The sequence below is a fragment of the Callospermophilus lateralis genome, chromosome 8 (assembly GCF_048772815.1).
Source record: "Callospermophilus lateralis isolate mCalLat2 chromosome 8, mCalLat2.hap1, whole genome shotgun sequence".
In the NCBI taxonomy this organism is placed as follows: Eukaryota; Metazoa; Chordata; class Mammalia; order Rodentia; family Sciuridae; genus Callospermophilus; species Callospermophilus lateralis.
The window spans coordinates 135236138-135261038 of NC_135312.1; the positions used below are offsets into that span (position 1 = coordinate 135236138).

At 39.2% G+C, this 24901-nt stretch overlaps 1 protein-coding gene across 1 annotated transcript in view; it reads right to left on the reverse strand.

Moving 5' to 3' along the window:
• Window positions 1–24901, reverse strand: part of Fat4 (FAT atypical cadherin 4) — a 152936-nt gene that overhangs the window by 15646 nt on the left and 112389 nt on the right. The window contains exons 8-11 of the mRNA XM_076864321.2: window positions 23040–23290; window positions 16840–21189; window positions 9230–9334; window positions 4707–5014 (exon numbers count right to left, since the gene is read on the reverse strand). Of these exons, the coding sequence (XP_076720436.2) occupies window positions 4707–5014; window positions 9230–9334; window positions 16840–21189; window positions 23040–23290 (5014 nt within the window). The remainder of the gene's footprint in view (window positions 1–4706; window positions 5015–9229; window positions 9335–16839; window positions 21190–23039; window positions 23291–24901) is intronic.

Genomic DNA, 24901 nt, shown 5'->3' on the forward strand with positions numbered 1-24901 from the left:
GATTCTGACACTGTGAGGACACTGTGATCTGGTGTGATATAAGACATGACAAATCATAGAATTTACTACAAATATTAAATTATAGCACATATCTCTTTGATATCTTTAAAACCAAAACTGTGATTATTTTTACACACAAGAGGTAGCAGGGTGATTTGAAAATTTCCCTCCTGCTTCCTCATTTTATGAAAAAATAAAAGGTCATGAATCATCAGTCTTCCTTAAAATATCACACAGTAGTTCTGCGCTATTTCCTGGGATCATAATGTTCACAAACCTATTTATTCTACTATTGAGCTATTTTAACAAATGAAAAAAGCATTCAACTTGCGATTTTCAAAAGTCTTATTCTAATATTTCATCCAGATTTATTAAAAATGTTGAAAGTACAATATAAATACTACACTAGCAATCTGTGAAAATGTTAATATTTGTATTACAACTGAAGTTTGAAATGAAGAAAAACATCAAATAGTGTTCTTATGCGTGTTAAGATTATTATTTTAATAACCTACCACAGCACATCAAGATACAATTGGAATGTATTGCTATACATTGCTAGACTGGAGAAATTCCCCAAAGGTATCCCAATCACAGTGGTCACTGCTTGCATCCTAAGGGATGCAGACCCCTTGAAACCAAAGCTGTCTGTGTAGGGAAACACAGGATATCACAGGAAGAGGCGTAACCCAGAAGCACAGGAGGATGAAGGTGTCTCCGCAAGCAGAAATAGGGTTCTTACACCTTCCTCAAACGCCAGGAGCAAGGTTAATTCAGCTTTGCTACATTTACATAAGGGTAATACAAATACTATGCAAGTATCCTATGAGAACAACTGTCACTTGAGGTTAATTTTAGTATGAGCAAAGCAAGGAAGGAAGTGCCACAGAGGCAGGTCCTGCACACTGCCCCTTAGCCAGCTGCAAGGGCCAGGTAGCAACAGTTCCACCTTCCGGAATCAGCCAGCTTCTGTTACCCACAGAAATCATTCACTGCCTTGAGAGCCCTCTTTTATCAGCATTGCTTATGATTTTTAGGGACTGTCTATAAAATGTACATTGGGATGGGCAATTTATAAAAGTCTATCTTAAATGTTTTGTATTCCAGAACTGAATAGTGTCAATTCAAGATGTTTGTGCATTAATTTTTTTTTTTTAATATTTCTATCAGTTTGTTCTAAGCCCCACAAACTCTTGTGGGCCACATGAATTTTTTTACTGCTACCTTCTCAAGTAAATATGACAAACACCAGCATTTTCAGGAAACACGTCCCCTTGCAATCCTATGTCAAGATGCACATGCCCCATTTGGTTTACTATGCTAACAGTTGCGGTTCTTTCACATTATCTCTGAACCGAGGTGACATTCAATCTCAAAAGCAGCATTGAATTGTCATGGCTGCTCCTGTTGAGTGACCATTGCTCTGCAGACGCTGTGCCAAGTGTTCATCCTGGGCTCCCTGAGGCGAGGGCACACTGGAGTGCATCCCACAGACCCCCATGAAACCTCAACTAGAAAACCAAACTCAGACCATGGCACTGTGCACTGAGCATCCTTTCTATGCAGTGTAAGTTTCCTACTTTCTAAAATCTTGATGATACAAGAAAGAAAGAGTCGTGAGGGGATGACTTATTGGAATAGTCTCTGGTCTAATTCAATGAGAGCTCAATGTTCCTCCTCATCCTGCTGAATTTCTGCACCAGCTCCACTGTAAATTGAGACATTTCTATCCTGACTATGCAATGATTAAAAACTGAGAGACTAATGGTTTTGCCAGCTTTCCACAAAAAAAAAAAAAAAAAAAAAAGAATCATTTTCAACTGTAGAAAATAACAAACTCAAAACCCAGCAGGGGCCCTCCTTGGAAGTTTTTTGATGTAGTGAGACATTTTTCCTGAATTATGAGTGACAGGGGTGTTTTTTTCTCATTTGCCATTATTCAAAACTTGTTGACTGTAGCCGCATACCAATGTGAATTGGAAGAGTCCTTCTCTTACCCCGTCTGGCACACTGCACAGTGACATCCCTTCTACTCTTTTCTCCCTCCCAGGTCCTTGTTTGACAGATGCACACATTCGTGACATTTAAAGCTCCTTGGAGGTCGTCAGGTAAAATCACGTGTGCTATACACTAACATGCGTCAGAACATCTCAGAAATATGGCTAGCTCGCATGGGACTGCAACGTGGGGTGAGGCAATCCCTGCTGTCCTTCCTCAGGGAAGTTTAGGAGATCCCTACAGCTAATGTAAGTCCCAGCTATCTGCGCCCCACCTCTCATGACAGCTGTCACTCTGTGAGCCTCTATCCTGCTGGCTCCATCAACCACCGAGAGCCCTGTCTTCTGCAGACATGTCTAGAGTCTTCCTCGAGGACACTGGTGTGGAATTACACACTATAAATTCTCAAGCAGAAATGAGTGCAGTAACTAGTATTGTATCCAAACAAGTATCGTATCCAAGACTTTTTGGTATGCCTGTATTAATATTTATCAAAGTCAGGATGGCCTTTGAGGCACTAGTCATGATTCAAACTTTGTCCAGTTGGACATGGAGTAAAACATTCACTTTTTCAATTTCCAAAGTCTATACAGGGACGGTGTTGATGGCAACTCAGGAATGATAAGTACCTATGTAACCACCTGTTTTATACAAGAGAACTGGAATTTCATGTGATTCAGACTTATCTATATAATGATGTGGAAATGGAGGTTTACCATTATTCCAATTTTAGAGAACAAATTTTTCTGCGTGCAGTAGTACATGCTTATAATCCCAGTGGCTCAGAAGGCTGAGGCAGGAAGATTGCAAGTTCAAGCAATTTAGCGAGGCTCTAATTGTCCCAAAATAAAATAGTAAAAGTGCTGGGTTATGGTTCAGTTATTAACCAACCACCACTGAGTTCAATCCCTGTTATCAAAAAAAAAAAAAAAAAAAAAAGAAAGAAAGAAAGAAAGAAAGAACAAAGAGAGAGAACAAAATTTTGATTTTTTCCCCCAATTCCCTTCCAATAAACACTTTGAGTTACTATCAATCAGAGCTCTAAATTAGTACTTTTAAATAGATCTTTTCTTTTTTTTTAGGATATGAATAATCTAAATTACAATTATTTTCTGTTAATTTTTTTGTTAGTTTTGGCCTCATTTTCAGAATGTTGGGGCAATTTTACTCAGTAAACATCATATAAATTAAATATGATAGACAAATGTTGCAGTTAGAGAATATTACTCACAAATTACTAATGAGATGGAAGACAATGTATAAATATGAAGACATTATAAAATTTTACAATGTTTTTGCTGTTTTCTCACCTCTATTTAAACAGTGTACACCCAATAACCTGTTAGGACCTCAGTCAGTGAGCCGGATATGGGTGGAAAGCCCCAGCTGCTAACCTGTGCCCTAGTGAAACTGGTAATCACAGAAAGCACAGAAATTTTGCCTTTAAAATTAATTATGGTTAGAAGGAAAACTAGCAAAAAAAACCCACAAATATTTTAAATGTTGTTTCTGGATGTTGTTTTTTTGTATTCTTACATTATAAAGTATTCCCAAAACTCAGTGACAAAAACATTACTGCTGTCAGGTACATGTCATTCATTGGGTCAGACAGAGCTGTACTTCGCCATGGAGTGCAGAAATAAAACCATGGTCATTTAGATCCCAGGTTTGTCCTTTAAAAAGTGTTTTAAGAGTGATCATTTTGGTTTTTGGCTAATTCTTCATTTCAATAGATAATTTAATATTAATCCAATTCTATTTATGTTCATGGAATAACAACATATTTATTTAGGTGCATTTATACATTGTCTTCCATCTCATGTTCATAGGATGAAATACAAATCTTACAAACAGCAACTAACTTTTTAAACTTGAAATGAAAGTACACAGATTCTTCAAGATAGTTTGTTAACATTTACTTATTCAGAACACTTGATAGTTATTGGACAAGGGGGCGGAACCACAAAGAGATGCTTGGAAAGATAAAGAAATTCCACTTTATTACACTGTGTCAAATATTAAAAAATAATTCATTTGCATTTATAAATAAAATGTTTGTTCAATAAATTATTTGTTCAAAACATAATTCCTAAATAAATGTCATTGTTATTATCACATGAGTGCTATGTAATAAAAGTGACAATTATATAATATAGAAACCTTCAATATTGTGGAATTGTAATTCTGAAAATACCTTAGATAGAAAAATAAAACATAAAATCAAGCTTACCCTAACATAGCAACATACCTCACAAATGACACATATTTATTTAGGTGCTGATGTGATAAGGATAATAAAGTATTGTACTGAAGTAAGTATAAAGTGTCATCTTTTGTAAGTCATTGATTTCTAGAAAAGGTGTCACCTTTTAAATTGGTTTTCCACATAGGGGAAGAACACTTAGAAAAGTGGCTATTTTAAACATAGTCCTAACATGGCCTTTCAAAATATATAGGGAGTATCAATGGAATTCCTTGCAGTGGGCTTTTGTCTTTACTTTCTCCTTTTGATTGTTTGGGAGCCAGGAGCCCATCATTAGCATGAGCAGAACATTAGTACTTAAAGCCTCTTCAAGTTGGTAGCTAACTAGTTAACCAATGAGTAAACATGATGTCATTCAACCTGCTGCTGGTCCATACTGCCCTAAGAGGTCTAGTTTAATGGCAATCCAACAGCAAGGGTGCAGGGCTAACATGAAGCAACTTACCATTCCTGCTCTCCGGGCGATCACAGTGTGAAAGTGTCCGTCTGACACCTTCTTCATGGTGGTGAGTTTATATGTACCGCTGCCTAAATTATAGGAAAATCTTAGTCTTTCTTCAGCAATTTCCAGAGCCAGAAACTCAGCCCGGTCCCCTGTCTGGTTGTCATAGTTATAAAGCAATAAAGCATGACTTTTGATAGTTGCAAACTTGACATAAATGTAGTTGTTATTGGGGTCCAAGCTGGGAAATTCCATATACGACAATTCCTCAAATCCATAACTGTTCAACTCACAGTGTTTTCCAAAGACACCTGGAGGTGGGAAAATTGAAAAATTAATGTAACAAATTCTAGTGAAGTGTAATCAAATTATTTTAAAAGCATGAATCATGCTTTTAAAGTTTTTTTTTTTTTTTTTAAATTACTGCCCAAAGAATACAGTAAACACTAATATTGAAACAGAACAGGTGATGATCTTTAAAGGCCGTAACTGAGATGACAAGCCGAGAACATTGTTTTCTCTTTGACACATTGGGGAACATGTCGAAGTTTGCCTCGTTTGTTTGTAAAACTCTGGGACTCAGAGGAAAGGAACACATCCAGAGAGCTTCCTTCTGGGAAATCTTTCAGAAGCACTTTGTTGATCTTTGTAAGATTTTGCTTTATAAATTATAATTTTCAATCGAGTTACTTTCTTCACAATATTTAATTCTTACACAAACTTCAATTAAATTGAGGATGATAATAAACTCATTCATTTTGACTTGAAAACAAACAAACAAAAACCTAGTTCCTATACTTAGAATATTTTTAAGGGTCACAAAATGAGGGAAGGGAGCCGCTGCTTCTAGGGAAGGAAATAACTGTCTTAGTTCTTATCTTTCGTGTTTCATACCCTTTTGGGGAAGATTTACAGCATGCTACTTCAAAATAACTTTCTGTTTTTTTCTGAAATTCAGCATTTCCATTTGTTTGTGCAGTACTTTTTCCAACTTGAAAAAAAAAAAGAGTTTTATTAAAGTTACAAGGCCACGCCAAAATTCTTTTCCCACAAATATTAGTAGACTGTGGCAAACGATTGGAAAATTAATCTGTGCCAATGCATCATGGCTCTGACAAACGTTCAAAGGTTTCATTCCTTCATTTTGGCTTCATATCTCCATAAATGCATTCAATTTTGAGTCAGGGAATTGTTCAGCTTCAGGAACCAATGCCATTATTTTACAGAGCATTTAACATTTGCCCAAGGGGACAGACCATGGGAAACACAGACAAAACCTGAAGCCAGATCTACTCATCTAGTTTAGCTGTTTTGACTATATCACATTTGATATCCAAACATTCTTCAAGTTAAATACCCCAGAGCTGCTACGAAAGCTGGTGTCCCTTATCCTGTCCTTCTCTGTCCAGACTTAGATAATATGCATCATAAACAAGTAGGAAGTATATATAATTTGTTATTTCAAATCTTTAACTGAAGCTGAAGAAAAGGCAAAGGAATTATAGGAATGATACATATCATTTGTAATACATGCTACATATAGTAGACATTTATTTTATACATTATAAATTTATTATATTTATCATAAGTAATTGTTATATATTTATATTATATATTTATATGCTATAAATGATTATTATTTTTATTAATTGAATATTATTACATCATGTGTATATTATTTCTATACACAGAAAGAGTAACTGATGTGGTCAAAGATCAAAGAAAAAGCATGCAAATTAAATAGAAGATGACTGCGGAAATGTTTACACTGTGTTCTAGGTCTTTTCTGATTAAATTTTAATTAATTCATAAAAGTTTATATATGAATATAAATATATGCAGAAATTATATAGGTACTGGAAAGATGTTTTACATCTTTATTCAAATCAATATTGTATTTTCAAACATGAAAATATTTATAGATTTTTCTTTTTGGTGGTTTTATTTTTTTACAGAAAAGTAATATTTGGCTTTTAAATGTGGTAATAAAATTTAATGAGGTCTTTAAACTTGTGTTTCTTATGGAATGTCATGCAATAAGTCTAGATGAAGGTCAAGAGAAATGAAAATTATTCTAATATGAATATACACACACAATAGCTCTCATTAGAATAACTTATATACATGACATTCAGTAATGATATATAATGCACATTTATACACACAGATATATATGTGTATATATACAGTATATATGTAAATGAAGTAAACACATCATTTCTTATGAGAGCAAAAATTATGTGAGATATTGTATGTATACCTTATATATGTAGTTACGGTATATGTGCATCTGTATAATATATATTACATACACAATAATGAAGCAAGTCTAAGAAGTTGTAATTATGCAGTTTAAGCTGTCTTGGTATCTGAAGTACTTTTTCTTTTTCCTAAAACACAATCTAAAATATATATATATATATATGAATCTAAAATTTTTTTTTTCAAAAATATAAACAGCAAATCTTTCCCGATGAGAAGGTAGACAGTGAAATGTTTTTTCCAACTTCAAAATCACACCTAACCTGGTGTCTTACAGGGTGCATGTGGAGCCACCTCCAGGGACTCCTTGGAGGCATTCCAACTGCCATTTTTATTTGTCTATTTCACCCACATTTTCTTGAGAAGGAAAATACTTTTCTCCTTTGAATTCATTTTTTTTTTTTTGTAATCTCAAATTTACTTGTTGGTGGTTTGTTTCATTTTGTTTTCTTTTATAAGTGCTTATGTTGTCCGCTGACAGTCTAAATTTAAGTGTGTTTATGTTTTGCCGCTGGAAGGAGAAGGTAATTCGCATGGCCAGTTGCAAGTCCTCCGCGTCTGTTTTGGTTGGTCTGGGGCTGTTCCTGCCTCCCTGGGGACAGGGCAGGGCGAGGCGAAGGTCCCTTTGGATCCCATAGCACTTCACCCCACAGGCAGCAAGGGCAAGGACCCACAGCAACAATTTGTTCCTGTTTGGAACTGTCTCAGATCCTCACATTAGAATGTGAAGGACTTCCTATATGTTATGTTCCTATGTGTTCAGTCACTGAAAACCACTGTCCCCTTTCCACTCCAATTCCTTTTCCTTTCATCACAATGAAAATGAAATCTGACTGCTGCTATCTAAAGAAAGGAGCACCATGTGGGAAGCTAAGACCACCGCAGGAGGCCAGGTTCAAAGCCCAGCATGAGGGGGAGGGGGAGGGGGAGGAAGAGGGGGAGGGGGAGGGGAGGGGAGGGGAGGGGGAGGGGAGGGGAGGGGAGGGGAGGGGGAGGGGAGGGGAGGGGAGGGGAGGGGAGGGGGAGGGGAGGGGAGGGGGAGGGGGGCTATTGAAAGAAATCAAGGAGTTTTCAGGAGGCCTAAAGTCTTGGTCATTTCAACCTTGATACACCCTTTTACTAATTTGTAAGTATCACTTGGAGCATCAAGAATCTCAGAGGAAGTTTATAAGTCAATAGATCTGGCTTCAGGTTTTGTCTGGGTTTCCCATGGTGTGTCCCCTTGGGCCAAAAATATTATTTGTGTTCTAGTCACGATGCCATCTTGGGGCAGTTGTACCTCAGTATCATTGTTCTGATTTGGGGCCAGTTACTCAATTTCTGGGCTGCAGAATCACTGGTGAAATGCATGGCTCATAATTAAGTTTTTATATTTTGCTTCTCTTTATCAGTCTATTAATGTTGTGCTTGATTAAAAAGAAAGTAGATAGATTTATGGAACAATACAGTTTAGTGGTTACTAGAAACTGTAGTTCCATTCTTTTGTATAAATCGGGCTTCACCTGTTACATCCATTTAGTCTCATAAAATGTACAAGGAAAGATCAGAAAAATATTTTTTGTCTCTTACATAAGAAAAGACAATAATCTGGAGATGGAGTCTATGTTATATGACAAACTAGCCTTTAAATAAATGAAATAATCACAAACTTATGAAGTTAAATTAACGTAAAGACTTCCTCCAAAACTGTTCTCACAGTCTGGGCTGACCCCGTGCTGTGTAACAGGAAGGTAACCCTGGAAGGAATCCTCTCCATCATCCCTTCACTGAGGAGAGTAAATAAGTACATGTGCAAAGACTCCTCCTTACCAACTTTCTTTCACAAGAGAACACATTGGTTTGAATTTAGTTATGCAGGATTATCCACAAAACATCTAGCATGAGAACTGCATTTCTAGCTACTAAATCCTTCTAACAGAAGTAACTAAATTAATGCAAAAGAAAAAAAATAAAACAAGAAAAAACACATTTTGACTGTCCTTAGAGTTTTGAAATTAAAAATGATGTCAAATAGTATTAAAGAATTTTTCACTTAATAAATTCTAGGCTAACAGGAAGGCATCATATATATTTACAAAATGCTCTGGGGAGGCAGCATTGATCAAGGATTTCCACAGTTAATTTTTAAGTGTTAAAACCTTAAGATTTTATTTTACTATAACTTGTTCAAAACAATGTTTTCTTAATCACTCATAACCATAGTAAGACAAAATTGCTAAACTTTGTGCTAAAATAGACCGATACTTGATATAAATTATACTCACCAAATGGACAATGGCAATAATAGGAATCCACGCCACTTTGGCAGGAGCCACCATTAAAACAGGGACTGCATTCACAGTAGTTGACTGATGATTCACACATTTTCCCTAAAATGGACCAAACTCGGTAAGAGAAATCTTACACATGCATATGTTAACAGCACTATAAGATAACTGTATATAAAAATCTATCCTGAAAAACAAAATCTGACACTTGACTATTTTAATAGCACTATAGTATAACTGTGAATAAAAAATTTATCCTGAGAAACCATATCTGGAAGAAAAAGAGGAGCATTTTACCTGACATGAGGATACTGAGATGAGGAGACTTAGGGTTCAAAATCTTACTTAGCTGTCTTATTGTAAAGATGTGCATTATAATATTTAGAAAATAATTCACATAATCAACTTAGGGAAAAATCTGTTTTCAGCAAAACAACATAGTGAACACAGAAATGCTTCTGCTGAATCGATTTTCTTTCTAGACCTCCCTCATTTTTCTCATTTTATAGATGGAGAGTTGAAACATATACAGTATTCTTGTCACTCTGAAGATCCCTTGACTCACATTTGTCAAAGGTAAGAATCGATCTCATTTAGCTTGTCAAGTTAGGAATTAATCTTGTCCACTCTCAAGAAACATCCCTGGACTTTACAGAACTTTTGTGAAGGAGAAAACTAAGAAAACACCTCAAACACATTTGGAAATACTTATTAATATTCCTGACTAGAATATGTATACTTTGTATTTTTTCCTGAAACAATAACACCTCAGTAACATACTTTTCAGTGTACAAAGACTTTCTCGTACTCTCTTGTTAAATCAGATCAATGACTGAGTGCGTTTTATCAACAGCATGATAGTGAATGGAGAAGTCACAGTGAAGAACGCAAAGGAGCCTGTGGTGTTTCCATCCCAAAGTGGGTCGAGCCACACAAAAGCAACAGGGACACTTGAGTGTGACAGTGGTGAAGCCCTGAGAGGCTCACACCTTGCCCAAGAAGTTGTACATCTCTGCTTCCATACTTAGGTTTTCCAAGCTGTGATTGAATATTTTATCACTTGGCAAATAAAACTGATAGTGGAAGTCCTATTAGATTTTTGTTGTTGTTTCTTTTAAAATATAAACTGAAATGTGTTCTAATACCAGCGTCCTTGACTTTAAATTATTTAATACGTTAACATACTCATCAGAATCGTCTCTAGATTCCCAATTTCAAAAACCAGAGAGGAGTTACAGTTTTTAGTTAATTCCCTTTGGTTAACAGGGATTCAGTTACCACTTTTGGTTTCTGTTCTCTTTTCTACTTCCAAACATGATTTCATCCACTGAAGCTTATTTTGTATTCCTCATGAAGTTACATATACTTTCTCTGTACCTCTAGACTTAGTATTGAGCATAGATGATGGATTTCATCATAACAGCTTCAGTGAAAACAGAGTCAAAGCTTTTGTTTAACTTAGTTTTGCATTTGTGGCTTGATTATGTAGCCACAGTTGTTCTGGTCTGAAATTACACATGAGTCAGACCTCACGACACTGCTAACTAAGCCCATTTCTGTACATCACAGAATCAGGAACACAACATTTTTTCCTTTATAAATATAATCGGTAGCCTCCTTACAAGGCAAAACACTGAGCTACAAAAATTTCAAAATACTTTTCTATTCTAAGGAGAGAACATAAGAATAACCAAGTGCTAATTTAGAGGCACACAAATTAGGTCTTAAGTACTGCAGCCATGCTACAATAAAGTGTCAGGCCAGGCGACTTTACCATAAGTATATGCACAATCCCACACACACTAGGGGCTGTTTTATAGCAGATCCCCTCCTCTGGTGTCTCCCAACTGGATGTGCTATGGGCCATTTTAGACATATGTACTTTTCTTAATGCAACACCATTGTTGCCCAATAGAAAATAAATAAGAACCGCTGACTGAACTTTTTACTATGAATTTGCCATCAAGAAAGTCACAACCCACTCCTTCCTTTTTTTCTTTCTCACTTTAAGAATGTACGTAATTTTCACATATGCAGCTGGAGTAAGTACCTTCTATTACCTTCTATTTTCCCCTTGTTTTCCTCAAAACTTCTTCTAGAGTGGTTTTAAAAGCAAGGTTATACACAGAGATTCATATATCTTATGGCATAGTCAAGGTGACTTTCGTATCATGGCCATTGGTGAATTCCACAATTTCCAACCTCACTTCCCACAGACCGGCAAAGAGGAGCCACGGTCAGTCACTTAGGGTGGCCTGCCACGTGGGTGGAGTCCAGTGCTCGGTGGCTCTCTAAGTAAAAGGGGGTGGAAACCCAAGTCACACCTCCTGTGGAGATCCACTCTTTTTTGAATCCTGTTGGAAATACTATCATTTAAATTTTTAATTTAGATAACAGCAAAATAAATTTAGGTGGTTTTGTGTGTAATTTATCTGAATTAATTATCTTATTTACTCCTTACAATGTGATATTTTATAGATAGAAGTTCAATTTAAACATATACTATAGGTTATTGAAGTTAGTTCAAACCTTATCTTGAAATAAATAAGACTTACTCATGTGTTTAAAAAGTATCCAGTGACTTCAAAAGTAACAAAAGAAGTTATAAACTAAGAAAATATTAGCTTTGAGAACAAATTTCTTTTAAAACTCAAATTCTCAATGGAATCTGATTCTTCAAATACATGATAGACATAGAAATTGTCGCAAGAAAACAAATTCAGCCTTTTATTTATCATTTTAGAAGAGTTTTAAAAATTTTTTCTTAGAAGATAATTGTCAAAAACAAAATGTGTTTGTTAGAGTTTAAAGACAGGAAAATGTTGTTGAGTTCGAAAACAGTCTTATTTGTTAGTGTTAGAGTATGCAAATAATTTACCATTCAAAGACTTATTTTGAGTTCTCCATTTAATGAGTAAAAATTTTACAATTTTACAATTCATGATCTCAAAGAGTTTGTCATGCTTGATATTTAGATTCAAAGTCACAAATTGAACATGTAATGTTTTAATTTAAATTGCTATTAAAAGATAATTCTTTCTTTTGAGAAAAGTATATCCTAATTTTACTCAGAATGAAAAGAAAGTCTCTAACTGCATATTTCTCAGGTTTGCAATTTTCATGCCCTATTACCCAACTCGAAATCAATAGCAAATTCTGTTCTGCACAGGCCTATCTACTAAAATTGCAACACTCACAGCCTAACTACGTGGGCAGAATGCAGCAGTTGGAATCCCTCTCCATGCTCCTGGTGCAATAGTCTGCAGGTTGCAGCACTGGGAAACACATTCTGGGATCATTAAGTTAATCAGAGCTACAGGTCAATTAACAGTACTTGTCAGTGCCTTGAGGCCTGAAGTTTACTGATAGCAACACAGACCTACTGGCCTTGAGAAAGCAAGGACCTTTTTTTCTGTTACAATATGTTTACTGTCATAGTAGCTGTTTAGAAGAATGAACTAGTCCCATGGCTTTGCCATTCATCAATTGGCATGGATACTACACTGCTTGGCATGGATAGCAGAAGAGGGCCTTAGCAGCAACTATCAAAGTCCATTTTACATCTAATTACTTTATTCACAAACATGATTCTAGAGCAGATTTGTGCAAGTCATTCTGAATATTTATGCATACTAATTTTTAAAGCGATTTTAGCAGGAAGCAGTTATTTTTGCATAATCTGCAAATATCTCTCCTTATTGTAAAAGACATTATATCAAGATAGTTCATCTAAATGTCCTAACTGATACCGTTATGGTTTTTACATCAAAATAAAAGCCATGGCCTCCCATGTTTGAATAAGGGTTTCCAGTAACAAAAGCAAAAACAAAACGTTTATTTTACCTTTGTACTTAAAAGCATACCCGAGGAGCCGATAGATGACCACATGGTATTCATGAGAAGCTTACGTATAAACATGTGCTTATTTTCTGCAGAAGTATGAGGTGCTTCATCTACTGGAACCTAAGACACGGATGCCCTAATAAGGCAACATGTCACCCAAGTGAGCTGCCTAATCTCACTCCTGGAGATAAAACCCAAACAAAACCTGAGCTCTTTATCCTGCTACAGGAGCCATTCTTCTGTATTTCAGAGAAAGTTTCATATCTATTCACTAAGGGGCTTTTACATTCTATGGTTTTCTCCTCATATGCTCATCAGTCACATCCATAGGATTGTAGTAATTTCACAATGACTCTTAGTTACTCCTTCCATCTTTATGAAAGCAGATATTTGTCAAGTTTCTCAAGAAAAATGACTGTGCAACAGCCCGTGTATACCATTTTACATCTGCAAATATCACTATTTATGTTGTCAAATGGTGTAAAATTGATGAGTGCATGAATCCTACTCTGCCCTGAAACCCCAGGACTTCCTTGAGAGCACAGGAAAGCTTCCTTGGTATTAAACACCTGGCGTTGTCCAAGTACCACACCCAAACCGCATCCAGGTGTGAGTGGTGGGAAGGCAGAAGGGCTATGAACTAAGGATGTCACAAGAGGCCGGGTTTAGAAGTGCTCTCTACACCACACACCTTGGGAGAGAAGGGCCGGGCGTGCACTGGGACGAGAAAGCTAGGAGCAGGAAAGCACGGCTCTGACGGTGGCTGTCTAATCTCAAGAACTGCCCTTTGCAGAGGAAAAGAAAAAATGAACTTGAAGTTAGACTCGTGTCTTCCTCCAGGATCTCAGGGAATTCTCAGGTGTGGATACTATAAAGATAGTTTCTTTTGATTCACTGAGGTAATTATATTGACAATCAATGTAATTTGGGGTATTTTCCAATCTTTGAAAATCTATGATTTACTTCTTTACATGCTTTCTACTATAATAAACTTTATTCATCTTTCTAATGCCCTATGTTGCCATTAACCAAAAACCCACTTAGTGGTATGAAAGTTAAATTACAAGATAATTTTCTTAATGACAAAACATAAAGGAATCATAAAGTGAATATGTTACAATCTCACTATTTTTCAGAATAAGTGAAACCTCAGACATGTTTGATCCCTCCAAATACTTATTTATTACCATATACTAATTCACATTTACTACCTGCATAGCCTACTGACTGCACTGGAAAATAGACTTTGATGAAATAAAGACTTGAGGAACACACTGGTGTCAATGTGACTGTGATGACACGAATCTTATTGGTTCCATGATTTTCACTCTAAGCCTTCCACCCTCTCAGGACACCTCACACGGTGTCCCTGTCCAGCTCACACAGAGCCCCTCCCTCTGGGGATTTTTGGCACAAAGACTCTCCATCACATCACTTCATGAGCCTCAAGCTCTTCCAGTCTCTTGCACAATTTCTAATGCCACCCAGAATATGCAGTGGCGTTTGTGTGCGCACGTGTGTAAATGCCTGTGTGTATGTGTGTGAGAGACAGAGGAGCTCTGATTTGTCATTAATTCTAGGGACTGTAAAAATCATAAACGCAGGTGGAAGTCCACAACAGTAAACAGTATGGGAAGGTAGTTGATTTGGAATGATTCCGATAGCGAAAAATCTATGTGAACACGTACAGCCTCCAACAAGCAAGGCTTTATCAAGGCGCTAGCACTTAATTAGCGTGGGCAGAGGTCAGCCTGCCATGTCTTCCAGGCAGCAAAGCCACTTCCCTGCTCCCTGTGGACACAAGGTGCATCACACCACCTTCATCCTTGGACTAAACTTGCTCTCACTCTAAATCTAAGTGTGTTAGTGCCCTAGATTACAGTAGGATGAAGAAGCCTTAAAGACTGCTGCCTAATTCTCAGCCCAGGAAGTCATTCTGGGGGCAGGAAAGAGAAAGAAAAGTTCACTAGACATCCTGAACGCAGTGCATGTGCACGGCACCATGACCCGTGGTCCTGAAGACAAACTGCAACCTGCCTTGTGCTCCTGGGACCTCAGGTCTCTGGAATCCCAGGGCACACCCCCCATCACCACTACCATACCAAGCCAACTGGCACTGCTGCCCGCTGGATGCTGGGCATGGGGCTAGGTCAGCAAGCACCGTGTTTCCTCACTAGAACAACCCAAGCCTAGATGATTACTTCCACTTTACAGATGGGGAAATCCAGGGAGGCTTCTCCAAAGCTGTGCCAAGTCAGATTCTATCACATCTCCTGTCCTTTCCATATACATGCTTGCTGTCTCTTCTTTATATATATTCCAAGTACAGTGCTTTGCTAAAAGGCAACTAAAAGGCAAATCCTGTATGTTCTACTTCAGTGTTTTCCAACAGGCTTTACATCATCATCAAGAAACTTAGTTTTCCAAATAAAAAACCATAAGTATGCACAGGGTGGGCACTTTGAAAAATATTATACTCACATGTTTTTTAAAAATCTCTTAAACATTTTATTCATCTAAACATCTACAAACTTGTTTTATGACCTATGTTGGTTTTATCTATTATTTGTGTCTTTATAAGCATTTCAGAGTCATCTACGTATGTCCTAAAACTGTATGATGTGCAAATTGTAGGTATTTTATTCTCCTGAAACTTATCAGCAGCATAACATTCATTCACTTTTGAAGAAATTCCAACTACTGATCAGCTAATAGATAGATGGAAGAGAGATAATAATGGTGCTAGAAATAAATGGCTGGATAGATAGATGGCCACATAGAGAAACAGATGGACAGAGGGTAGATGGATGGATGGATGGATAGACAGACAGACAAATAGATTGATGGCTAGAAAGATGGATGGATAGATACCTTTAAGGAAGATAGAGCCACCTTGAAGTGAGTATTATTCTCAAAGAAGAGAATAAAAGATGGAGTCAGAAATCAGGGAGAGTTAAACTTGAGCACAGTGGAATGTCATATAATCACTTATGGTTACGCAGCAGGGCTCTTCCCATGTGCCTTTCCTCCTACCAGGTGCTTAAAACGAGTTGAACAAATCTGCTCCTTAATGTCTAATATGACTTCTAAACATGAAGCTCCAATGTGGTCTCTTTCTCTTTTGGCTCACCTGAGAAGTCGGCCAATTATGTTTTGTACTGGATTACTGGAAATAATAAGCCATTTTAATCTTAAACTTAATCTTTTAAAAAAACATGGCTTTTTCTGTATTCTCACAGTGTGGATCACATTCAATAATAAATATTATAATGATTTTAAAATGTCATAAAATAATAAACCATAATTGTTAACAATTATTTAGGGAAGGAAATGCCCCAGGTCTTATGGTTTATATATACTTTTTCCTCTAAAATTTATGACACTCTTTTAGGAAGATACTTTCTTTCCATTCTTGTAAGAGACACTGGGAAAGAATTAAGCACCAGAATTCACTGTGTAGACTTGAAGCTGCTACAAATTAACTGGATCACCTTCAAAAACTCACTTAAGTTTTCTCTTCTTTGACTTTCCTATCTGAAAAAATTGGGAAATATCTCTGCATTATAGGTTTTCTTGCAAGAAATAAACAAAATGTATGCAAAGTGCTTAGAACAGAGTCTGACTAATAGCAAAAACTTAAAAATGCTTGTTGGGATCATGTTCATTTTTATGAAAAGACATTGAAAATGACAAGATCTGTAACATTCTGTTATGCATGACATGGCTAAAGTCTTTGGGAGACGCATAGTAAAACGCTGTCCTACCTGTGTATCCAGTTTTGCAAACACAGTTGAAACCCCCTGGGAAGTTCTGGCAGACGGCCCCATTCTTGCAAGGACTGGGGAGGCACTCGTTGATGTCCCTCTCGCAGGCCCTCCCGGTGAAGCCTTCCGGGCAGCTGCATGAGAACCCCCCCACCAGGTTGTGACAGGTGCCACCGTTGTGACAAGGGGCTGGGAGGCACTCATCCACGTCCACCTCACACCCGTTGCCGGTGTATCCGGGCAGACACCTGCAGAGGAAGGGCTGCAGAGGCTCGTTGGCCACCAAGATGACCGGCAGGCTCTCCTGGCTCCTGAGCACCGGGCTCACGGCCAGTCTTCTCAGGCAGCTCCCTCCATTCTGGCAGGGACCGTGACTGCAGGGGTCATGGTCGACAGATTCCACCTTCACTCCACTCTGCCGGAACAGGATCTCTTTGATGCTCTCAAAGAAGGTGGCCACGCCACTGGGATTCACATACTGATTAGCACTTCGCTTCACGGCTGCCAAAAGGAACGTTCTGTTGTTGTCCTCGTAGGCCCCGTAGAGCTGCACAGCAGTCCCCAGGCCCGTCAGCTGTGAGCTGGCGATGCGCAGGAAGTGAAGGTAGTGGTTGGTCAAGAAGTCTTTCACCGACGGCACGCCCACGCAAAGCAAGACGCTGTTGTCCACGGTGGCATTGGAGAATCCTGCAAAGAAGACGCGGATGCTGCTGGTGACTGCGCTGTGAACACCGTCACTGCTAAGCACGGTCAGGTCGAAGGTGCCATCTGTGGACCTGGGCTGGGAACTCAGGTTGCAAGAGCCTGCAGGAATGCTGAAGAGGCTGGTAACCCCAGCAGTGAGGGAACAGTGGAAGCTGTCCAGCACATCGGGGTCCTGGGGCTTCACGGAGCCTAAGACACCACCGGGAAACAGACTGCCATAGTAATTAACAAATATCTCCACCGTGCGAGACTGGGAAGGGTTGTCGTTTTGGTCTATGACTGTGATGTGCACAGTGCCCGTGGAAGACATCTGAGGAACCCCAGAGTCCCTGGTGACCACAGACAGGTAGAAGTCGGCAATCTGCTCCCTGTCGATCTCTCGGGTTGTGCTCAGAACCCCAGCCGTGTTGAGACTGAAGTAGTTGGTGGCCGGACCTGTGCTGAGCAGGTAGTAGGTAAAAGGGCCCTGATTGGGAGGGAGGTCGGGGTCCGTGGACTGAAGGGTCATCACCAGGGTGCCGGGGCGTTTGTTTTCCATCACCTCTCCCTCACTGAGGGTCAGCACGGGCCCATTATCATTTATGTCTTCCAGGGTGACTAGCAATGAGGCGCTTCCCGTGGCCGAGGGAGTCCCTGAGTCGACAGCCAGAACCGTGAGGTTGTAGACAGGCAGGGACTCCCGGTCCAACTCCGCAGTGACCGTGATCTGTCCTGTCTGTGGATTAATGGAAAAGGCACCATTTTCATTCCCTGAGCCGATGAAATAAGAAAACCGGCTCCAGCTGGGGATGGAGTCGGAGTCAAAGGCACTGACAAAGGTCACGTGAGTCCCTACGGGCACCCCTTCGCTGACCTGGACGCGGTAGGTGCTCAAGCTGAACGCGGGAGGGTCGTTGGCATCGAGCACGGTCACATTCACGGTGACCTCATCAATGTCTGCACCCCTAATGCTGCCAAAATTCTTGGCCAGTACCTTTAGGGACACCCGCTCTTCCTTTTCTCTATCAAGAAGTCCAGAGACATAAATCTGCCCGGTCCTCTTATTGATCTGAAAACCTTTCTTCCGACTGTTACCAAAAATTAAGTAATGCACCTCCCCATCGGTGCCCATGTCACGGTCACTGGCAAACACTTCTCCCACAACAGTGCCCTTCGGAGCTGCTTCTGAGATTTCAAAGTAGTAAAGCTTGGAAACAAAGCGCGGCACGTATTCATTTGTCCCCTTCAGGTGGATGTTGACGGTGGCGAAGCTGCACCTTTCTTCATCTGGGACGTTGAAGGCTTTTACGGTGAGGTGGTAGCTCTGCTTGGTTTCAAAATCCAAGAAGCCCTGAGTGGTGATGACCCCCGTGTTGGGGTCGATGACAAAGAGGTCACTATCAGAGGACTGCACGGTGTACGCCACTACAGCATTGGCCCCGGAGTCTGCGTCTGTTGCATTGAGGTGGATGACCGTGGTCCCACTCGGGGCGTTTTCGAGAACGGTGGGGAAGTATTCATCAGGAGCAAACACTGGAGAGTTGTCGTTCACGTCAATCACATTGACAGTCACACTGCAGTACCCGGTTCTCGCCACCCAGCCCCCGTCTGTAGCACTGATGGTCATTTCATGTTTCTGGCACAGCTCGTAATCGAGGGCCTTGGCCAATGTTAACACACCTGTGGAGGAATTGATGGCGAAAGTGCCCTCCTCATTTCCAGAGGAGATGCTGTACCTAATCCTTCCATTCATGGCTGCGTCTCCATCTCTTGCAGAAACCGTTCTGATGACAGCCCCAACCCTGTGGCTCTCGGGGATGGTTGCACTCATGTGGCTTTGAGAAAATTCGGGCGTGTGATAGTTTTCCTCAGTGACGGTTATTTGAACAGTGGCTTGGGAAGAAAGCGGGGGGTTTCCTTTATCCTTTGCTGTGACGGTGATCAAAAAGTTTTGATTCAAGTCGGAAATTAGAGAAGACGCTACTGAAATCCACCCAGTGTCATTGTCCAACTTAAACTTGCCCAAATGATTTTCATTAGGAATGAAGTACTCCACTTCAGAATTCAACCCAAAATCTTTGTCATCTACTGCAGTCACTTTGATTAGCTTTGTACCAACTTTAACATTTTTGGTGACAGGAGTAAAGTACTTATTTTTAAGAAATTGAGGTGGGTTGTCATTACTGTCCACCGTGTTGATGGTGACCGTTGTCTCACTTAGCAGGGGAGGATTACCTCGGTCTGAAGATGTCACTATAAAACTGTGCCTGTTGATGTTCACATTGCTGAAGCCACTGATGTTTTGGTATTTTAAAACCTGCTTATTGAAAATCTCTCCAGTGGTGGCATTGATCCTAAAGTACTCCGACTGAGACTTTATAAAATAAAACACTTGTCCATTTGGTCCCTCATCGGGATCTGTGGCAGACACCTGAGTCACTTTAGAGCCAATCTCAGGAAGTTCAGGGCAGTCCAAATAATAGGAGGGTCTTCTAAATCTTGGAGCATTGTCATTGATATCTGTGACAAATATCGTGACATCCGTACTTACGGTCCACCCAGAATCATGTGCAGAGACGCGGATTCTGTAGCGGTCCGTGTCCTCCCTGTTTAAAGGTCGGCTGACGACGATATCTCCCGTGCTGGGGTTAATGGTGAACGGGAGGCTTGTGTCCATTATGGAATATCTACTAATTGCATTTACCCCAGTGTCCTCATCCGAGGTGGTGACACGTGTGACCGTGTATCCTAAGGGGGAGTTTTCGGGAATGTGGGCACTGAATATTTGAGAAAAGCGAGGGGCGTTGTCGTTTTCGTCTAGAACGTTGATGACGACGTTCACCGAGGTGCTCTGGGAAGGAGACCCTTTGTCTGAAGACTTTATGGTGAGCACATAGCGAGAGACTTTTTCTCTGTCTAATGGACGGATACTTCTAATTTCACCAGTAACATGATGGATGCTGAAACTGTTTTCTTGGTTGCCACTGACAATTTCATAATCTAACTGTCCATTTGGCCCACTGTCCTTGTCCACGGCCAAAACAGTAAGTATTTTCCGGGGAGAAAGATTTTCTAATATTTCTGATACAAATGGATCTTCTTTAAAAATTGGGGAATTATCATTGACATCTAATACGGTTATGTCAAGTTTCTCATAAGAAGAGAAAGGAGGGAAGCCTCCATCTCTGGCCTCTATCCACACAACATATTTTTGAATTTTCTCAAAATCTAAAGATTGACTAATGGACACTTGTCCTGATAACTGATCAATTTGGAAAGTATTGCCAAGATTCCCACTTGCAATGTAGTAAGACAAAGTCTCTCCTCTCAAAGAGGATCCCGTGATGGTGGTGACAAGAGTGCCCACTGGTTGGTTTTCAGGAAACATGAACGTCTGCTCCTTGGCTCTGACTTTAGGGAAATCCGCCTTGTTCACAAATCTGACAGTCACTGTGGTCGAGTCTGTCTTTGGAAATGGACCGCCGTCCTTCACGTGTACGGAAAACGTCACTTCTGAAGCACCGTTGAGTGGTCCCGCTGCCATGATAGCTCCCCTCAGTGGGTCTATATGAAACTTTTCAGAGTTTCTACCCGAAAGAGAATAATGTAGCTCAGAATTGGGTCCAATATCAGCATCTGTGACTGTCACCGCAAAGACAAAGGAGCCTAGAAAAGAGGGAGTTTGTCGTTAGAATCACGAGGAACCCAGGTAAAACACGTGGTAGTAGGTTGATGCATTTAAAACCTAGATTGACAGGACTTCTTTCGACTACAGCAGAGAACAGTGTCTCCTCAATTTACCTGAAGTTCCCAAATCAGATCTGTTTAACGTTCTCACTAAAACCCATACGGTCAGGTGGATTAATGTTTTTCAGTGTGCCTTTGAGAAAAAACTCCGGGAGAGAACTGGATGCTCATTCAGAATCATGGTTCCTAAGATAAAAATCTGCATGTAATACAACATTCCAACAAACACAGTAATATCTGTGCTCTACAAAGAGCTGAGCTTCTACCCTATGAGGAAGCATCCTTGCTCTGCCTTGTGGTGAAACACCACTGAATTACTAAGTATGCGATCTTGTCAACAACAGGGATATATTTTAAAAATTACTGTTGATTCATTCATTTTAATCTGTGAGCTACTATTACATAGAGATAAAAGAGTGCATATATAGGCATAAATAAAATAATTATAATGTATTATGAAATAAGAACTGGGGAAGGATGGGCTCAATTTGGATTCCAAAATTTGGTGTTTGGAGTAAGTGCCAACCGAACAGATTGTAGTGGTAAGATGCAGAAAAACTTCCATAAGGACATTTTTTTTCAATATACTCATTCAGAAATCCCTCCCAAACAGCCCTACAGAAGAGTTTGTGACAAAAGTAATACGTTTTTTATAAGAAAAAAAACAAGTGACTCCTATTAATTATAGTAAGTCTAACGAAGAAAAGATGCGTAGGCATACCTCATTTTGCATGGGAGATATGGTCCTACCCTGCTGCACATTGGACATAATTAGAATCATGCCTGCCAGCATCATTTCAGCTAAAGACCTTCATCAGGGACTTATGATTTGAATTTTTACATGTCTTTTTGATAAAATGTTGGCACATACATTTATGGATTTTATATTTTCAATTGGTATCAATTAGACTTTCTGAAGTTTACAGAAGATCAAAGATCACTAAGAGGAGGAATATTGAATCCATTTACTTTTTTCTTATAATTAAAAATATTTTTAAGCAAGGAAAATTAAATTATAAGCTGTATTTGTGCCTATTCCTTTTTGAAAGCTCATCTAAAAAAAATCAGAAATGACATAAGATTTGTGTAGTTCTTTAGATAATAGGCCATTTGTTACCAATAGAAATGATGCTAAACCAAGTTTGGAAGAGAAGCAGAAGGGTTAGTTCATACTGTCAATATGGATGTGATTCATAAATGGCTCTACAAGCTGAGTGGCTGACGGATTTCCATCCAGCAAAAATGACATAGAAATAAATACTGTTTAGAATCATTTATTCATTAGACATTTTTAAACATTCTTTGAAGAATTGAAGCAAAAATATTTATTTCCAACCAGTAATTATATTTAAATGCTTATTACCTCCCAGATAAAGCTTCAGGTACTGAGAATATGGTGTGAAAAACAGAGACAATGTTCCTCCTCTTAGGCAGCTCATACATTAATCGTACCAAAGGGGAGAGCCATCTTTAACTGTGAAATAATGTCTAACTTGTTTAGAGTGTTCAAGGGATATTAAGAAATAGTAACAGGAAAGATGTGGCAATTATAAAATCCTATCCACAATTGGTATGGAAAAACAAGTTGATTTATAGAGTTCAAATCTTCTTCAATTTCATTGGCCAAACAACCTGAAAGTTAAAGAATTTGCAAAATGAGGCTATAGCAGAAATATGTATATGTATAGAGATAACACAAGTGTATTCACGGAGAACATCCGCTGTATAGTTTGCACGTGTCCATGTGACTTCAGAATTGGACTGATTACCTGGAAGCACCGGGGATGGGATATGGGTGACATATGGGTGATGTTGGAATCGTGGTGGATTGTCGTTGACGTCCGTCACAGTAACAAGCACGCTGGTGGAGCTGGACAGAGCCTCCGGGGATCCAGCATCACTGGCGACCACTACCAAAGTGTAGTTATCTTTCGTTTCCCTGTCTAGCAAGGCGCTTGTGATGATCTGTCCTGTGGATGGGTTGATGGTGAACTGTGAGTTGCCACCCATGATGCTGTAACTAAAGCAGAGACAGAGACAGCCATATGACTCTTACTGACATACTCTAGCATCTTACTTACTGTAATTTAAAAACAGAGGCAGAAACACAATGAAATGTTTTTCAAGTAAGACTGAAAAACAATAAAGGAATATGGCCAGAAGATAAATTTTTCAAATTTTATACGAACATCACATCTGTCCTGTACAATAGCCAATGACCTGGAGGAGATCTCTGCAAGGTTTTTAGACTCTCAAACCATGCAAGCCCACAGAATAAACCCAGAGCACTTCTGTGTTAAATACATGAGCCTGAAAATGTAAATCAGAGCCCTGCTCTGGTGCTGAGAGGTCAGTATCTCAAAGGAATATTTTAAAAAATCAGCCTAAAATGATTTTTCTGCTATATGCCATGATAAATGACAGAAAATCCGTCTCAGAGCTTATTCTTTAAAGACAAAAACCCTGTGCCTAACACCCGCTAGCTATCACCAACTAGAGAGCTGCCTGTTTACACAGGGCCCTTCCTGGTGGCCCATCCCCTCCTCTGTCATTCCTCATATGGTGGTGTGGCTCTTTTGAGACAGGCATGACATCTTCATGGACAGTTTGATGCTAACCAGATTGGGTATGAGGCAGGACGTTCCACTAAGAACAGCCTCCCCCTGGCTTTGGAGAGTGGAGCCATCTGCACACATGGCGGGTGCCGTCTGGGTCCCAGAGGTCGGTGAAGAGAAGCAGCCAAACCTGAAGGTTCAGAAACCGCCTGCAGCCCCCAAATCTGACAGTTGGAGGTAGCAAGAGAACACGTTTTTAAACGTTTTCCTTTTATACCAACAAGGACGGAGCTTGCTGGAGTTGTGTTTCTATGGCTTGTACCCAAATAAACAAATCCTTAGGAAATGTCTGACAGAAATCACAGGAGGGGAAAAAACACCCCGAAGCCAGAGGTGTATGCATTTAGCTTATAACGCGCAGTTTAAAACAAACGTTTTCACATTGTATTCTGCTTTAGTTAAATAACGATAATAATAATAATCAACCATTTGTGAGTTGATATTTAAAGAATATGAATCCTATAAAATTATAACAAAACAGGAAAAGACTAAAGAAGGGATTTAATTGAGAAATGACATCAGTATCAATAAAGTGTTGGTATTTCTCAGATTTTTAACATACTTTTGACACAACCACATATCAGAATCGAGACTGATTGAAAACAGAACTGACTGTGTCTTTTGGAGCCAAAAAGATACTTGGTAAAGTTGTCACTGACATATACAGTGAGTGATATCTAGTCCCCTCATCAGTCAATCAATAGATCAGTGGTTCATAGATGAAGTCTTTAAAATTAGGAATTGAGGACTTGTAAAATACTCAAGTTATTTATTTATTTATTTAATTTTGGAAGTTTGAAGAAACCTGGATTACGAGAAGTGTGTGATTTTACTTAGGAAACCTCCTTGTTATGGGGAGGATGTAGAACTTACCAATAATTTAATAAGAAAAAGAAGCCGTTCATTCTGCCATGAGCTTTCTTAACAGCTATGGCGATACAGATCACGATTCAATCAAAGATTTGTTCCCTCAAACAGTCACAAATTAAAATAAACTTCCAGTGATGAAAACATGT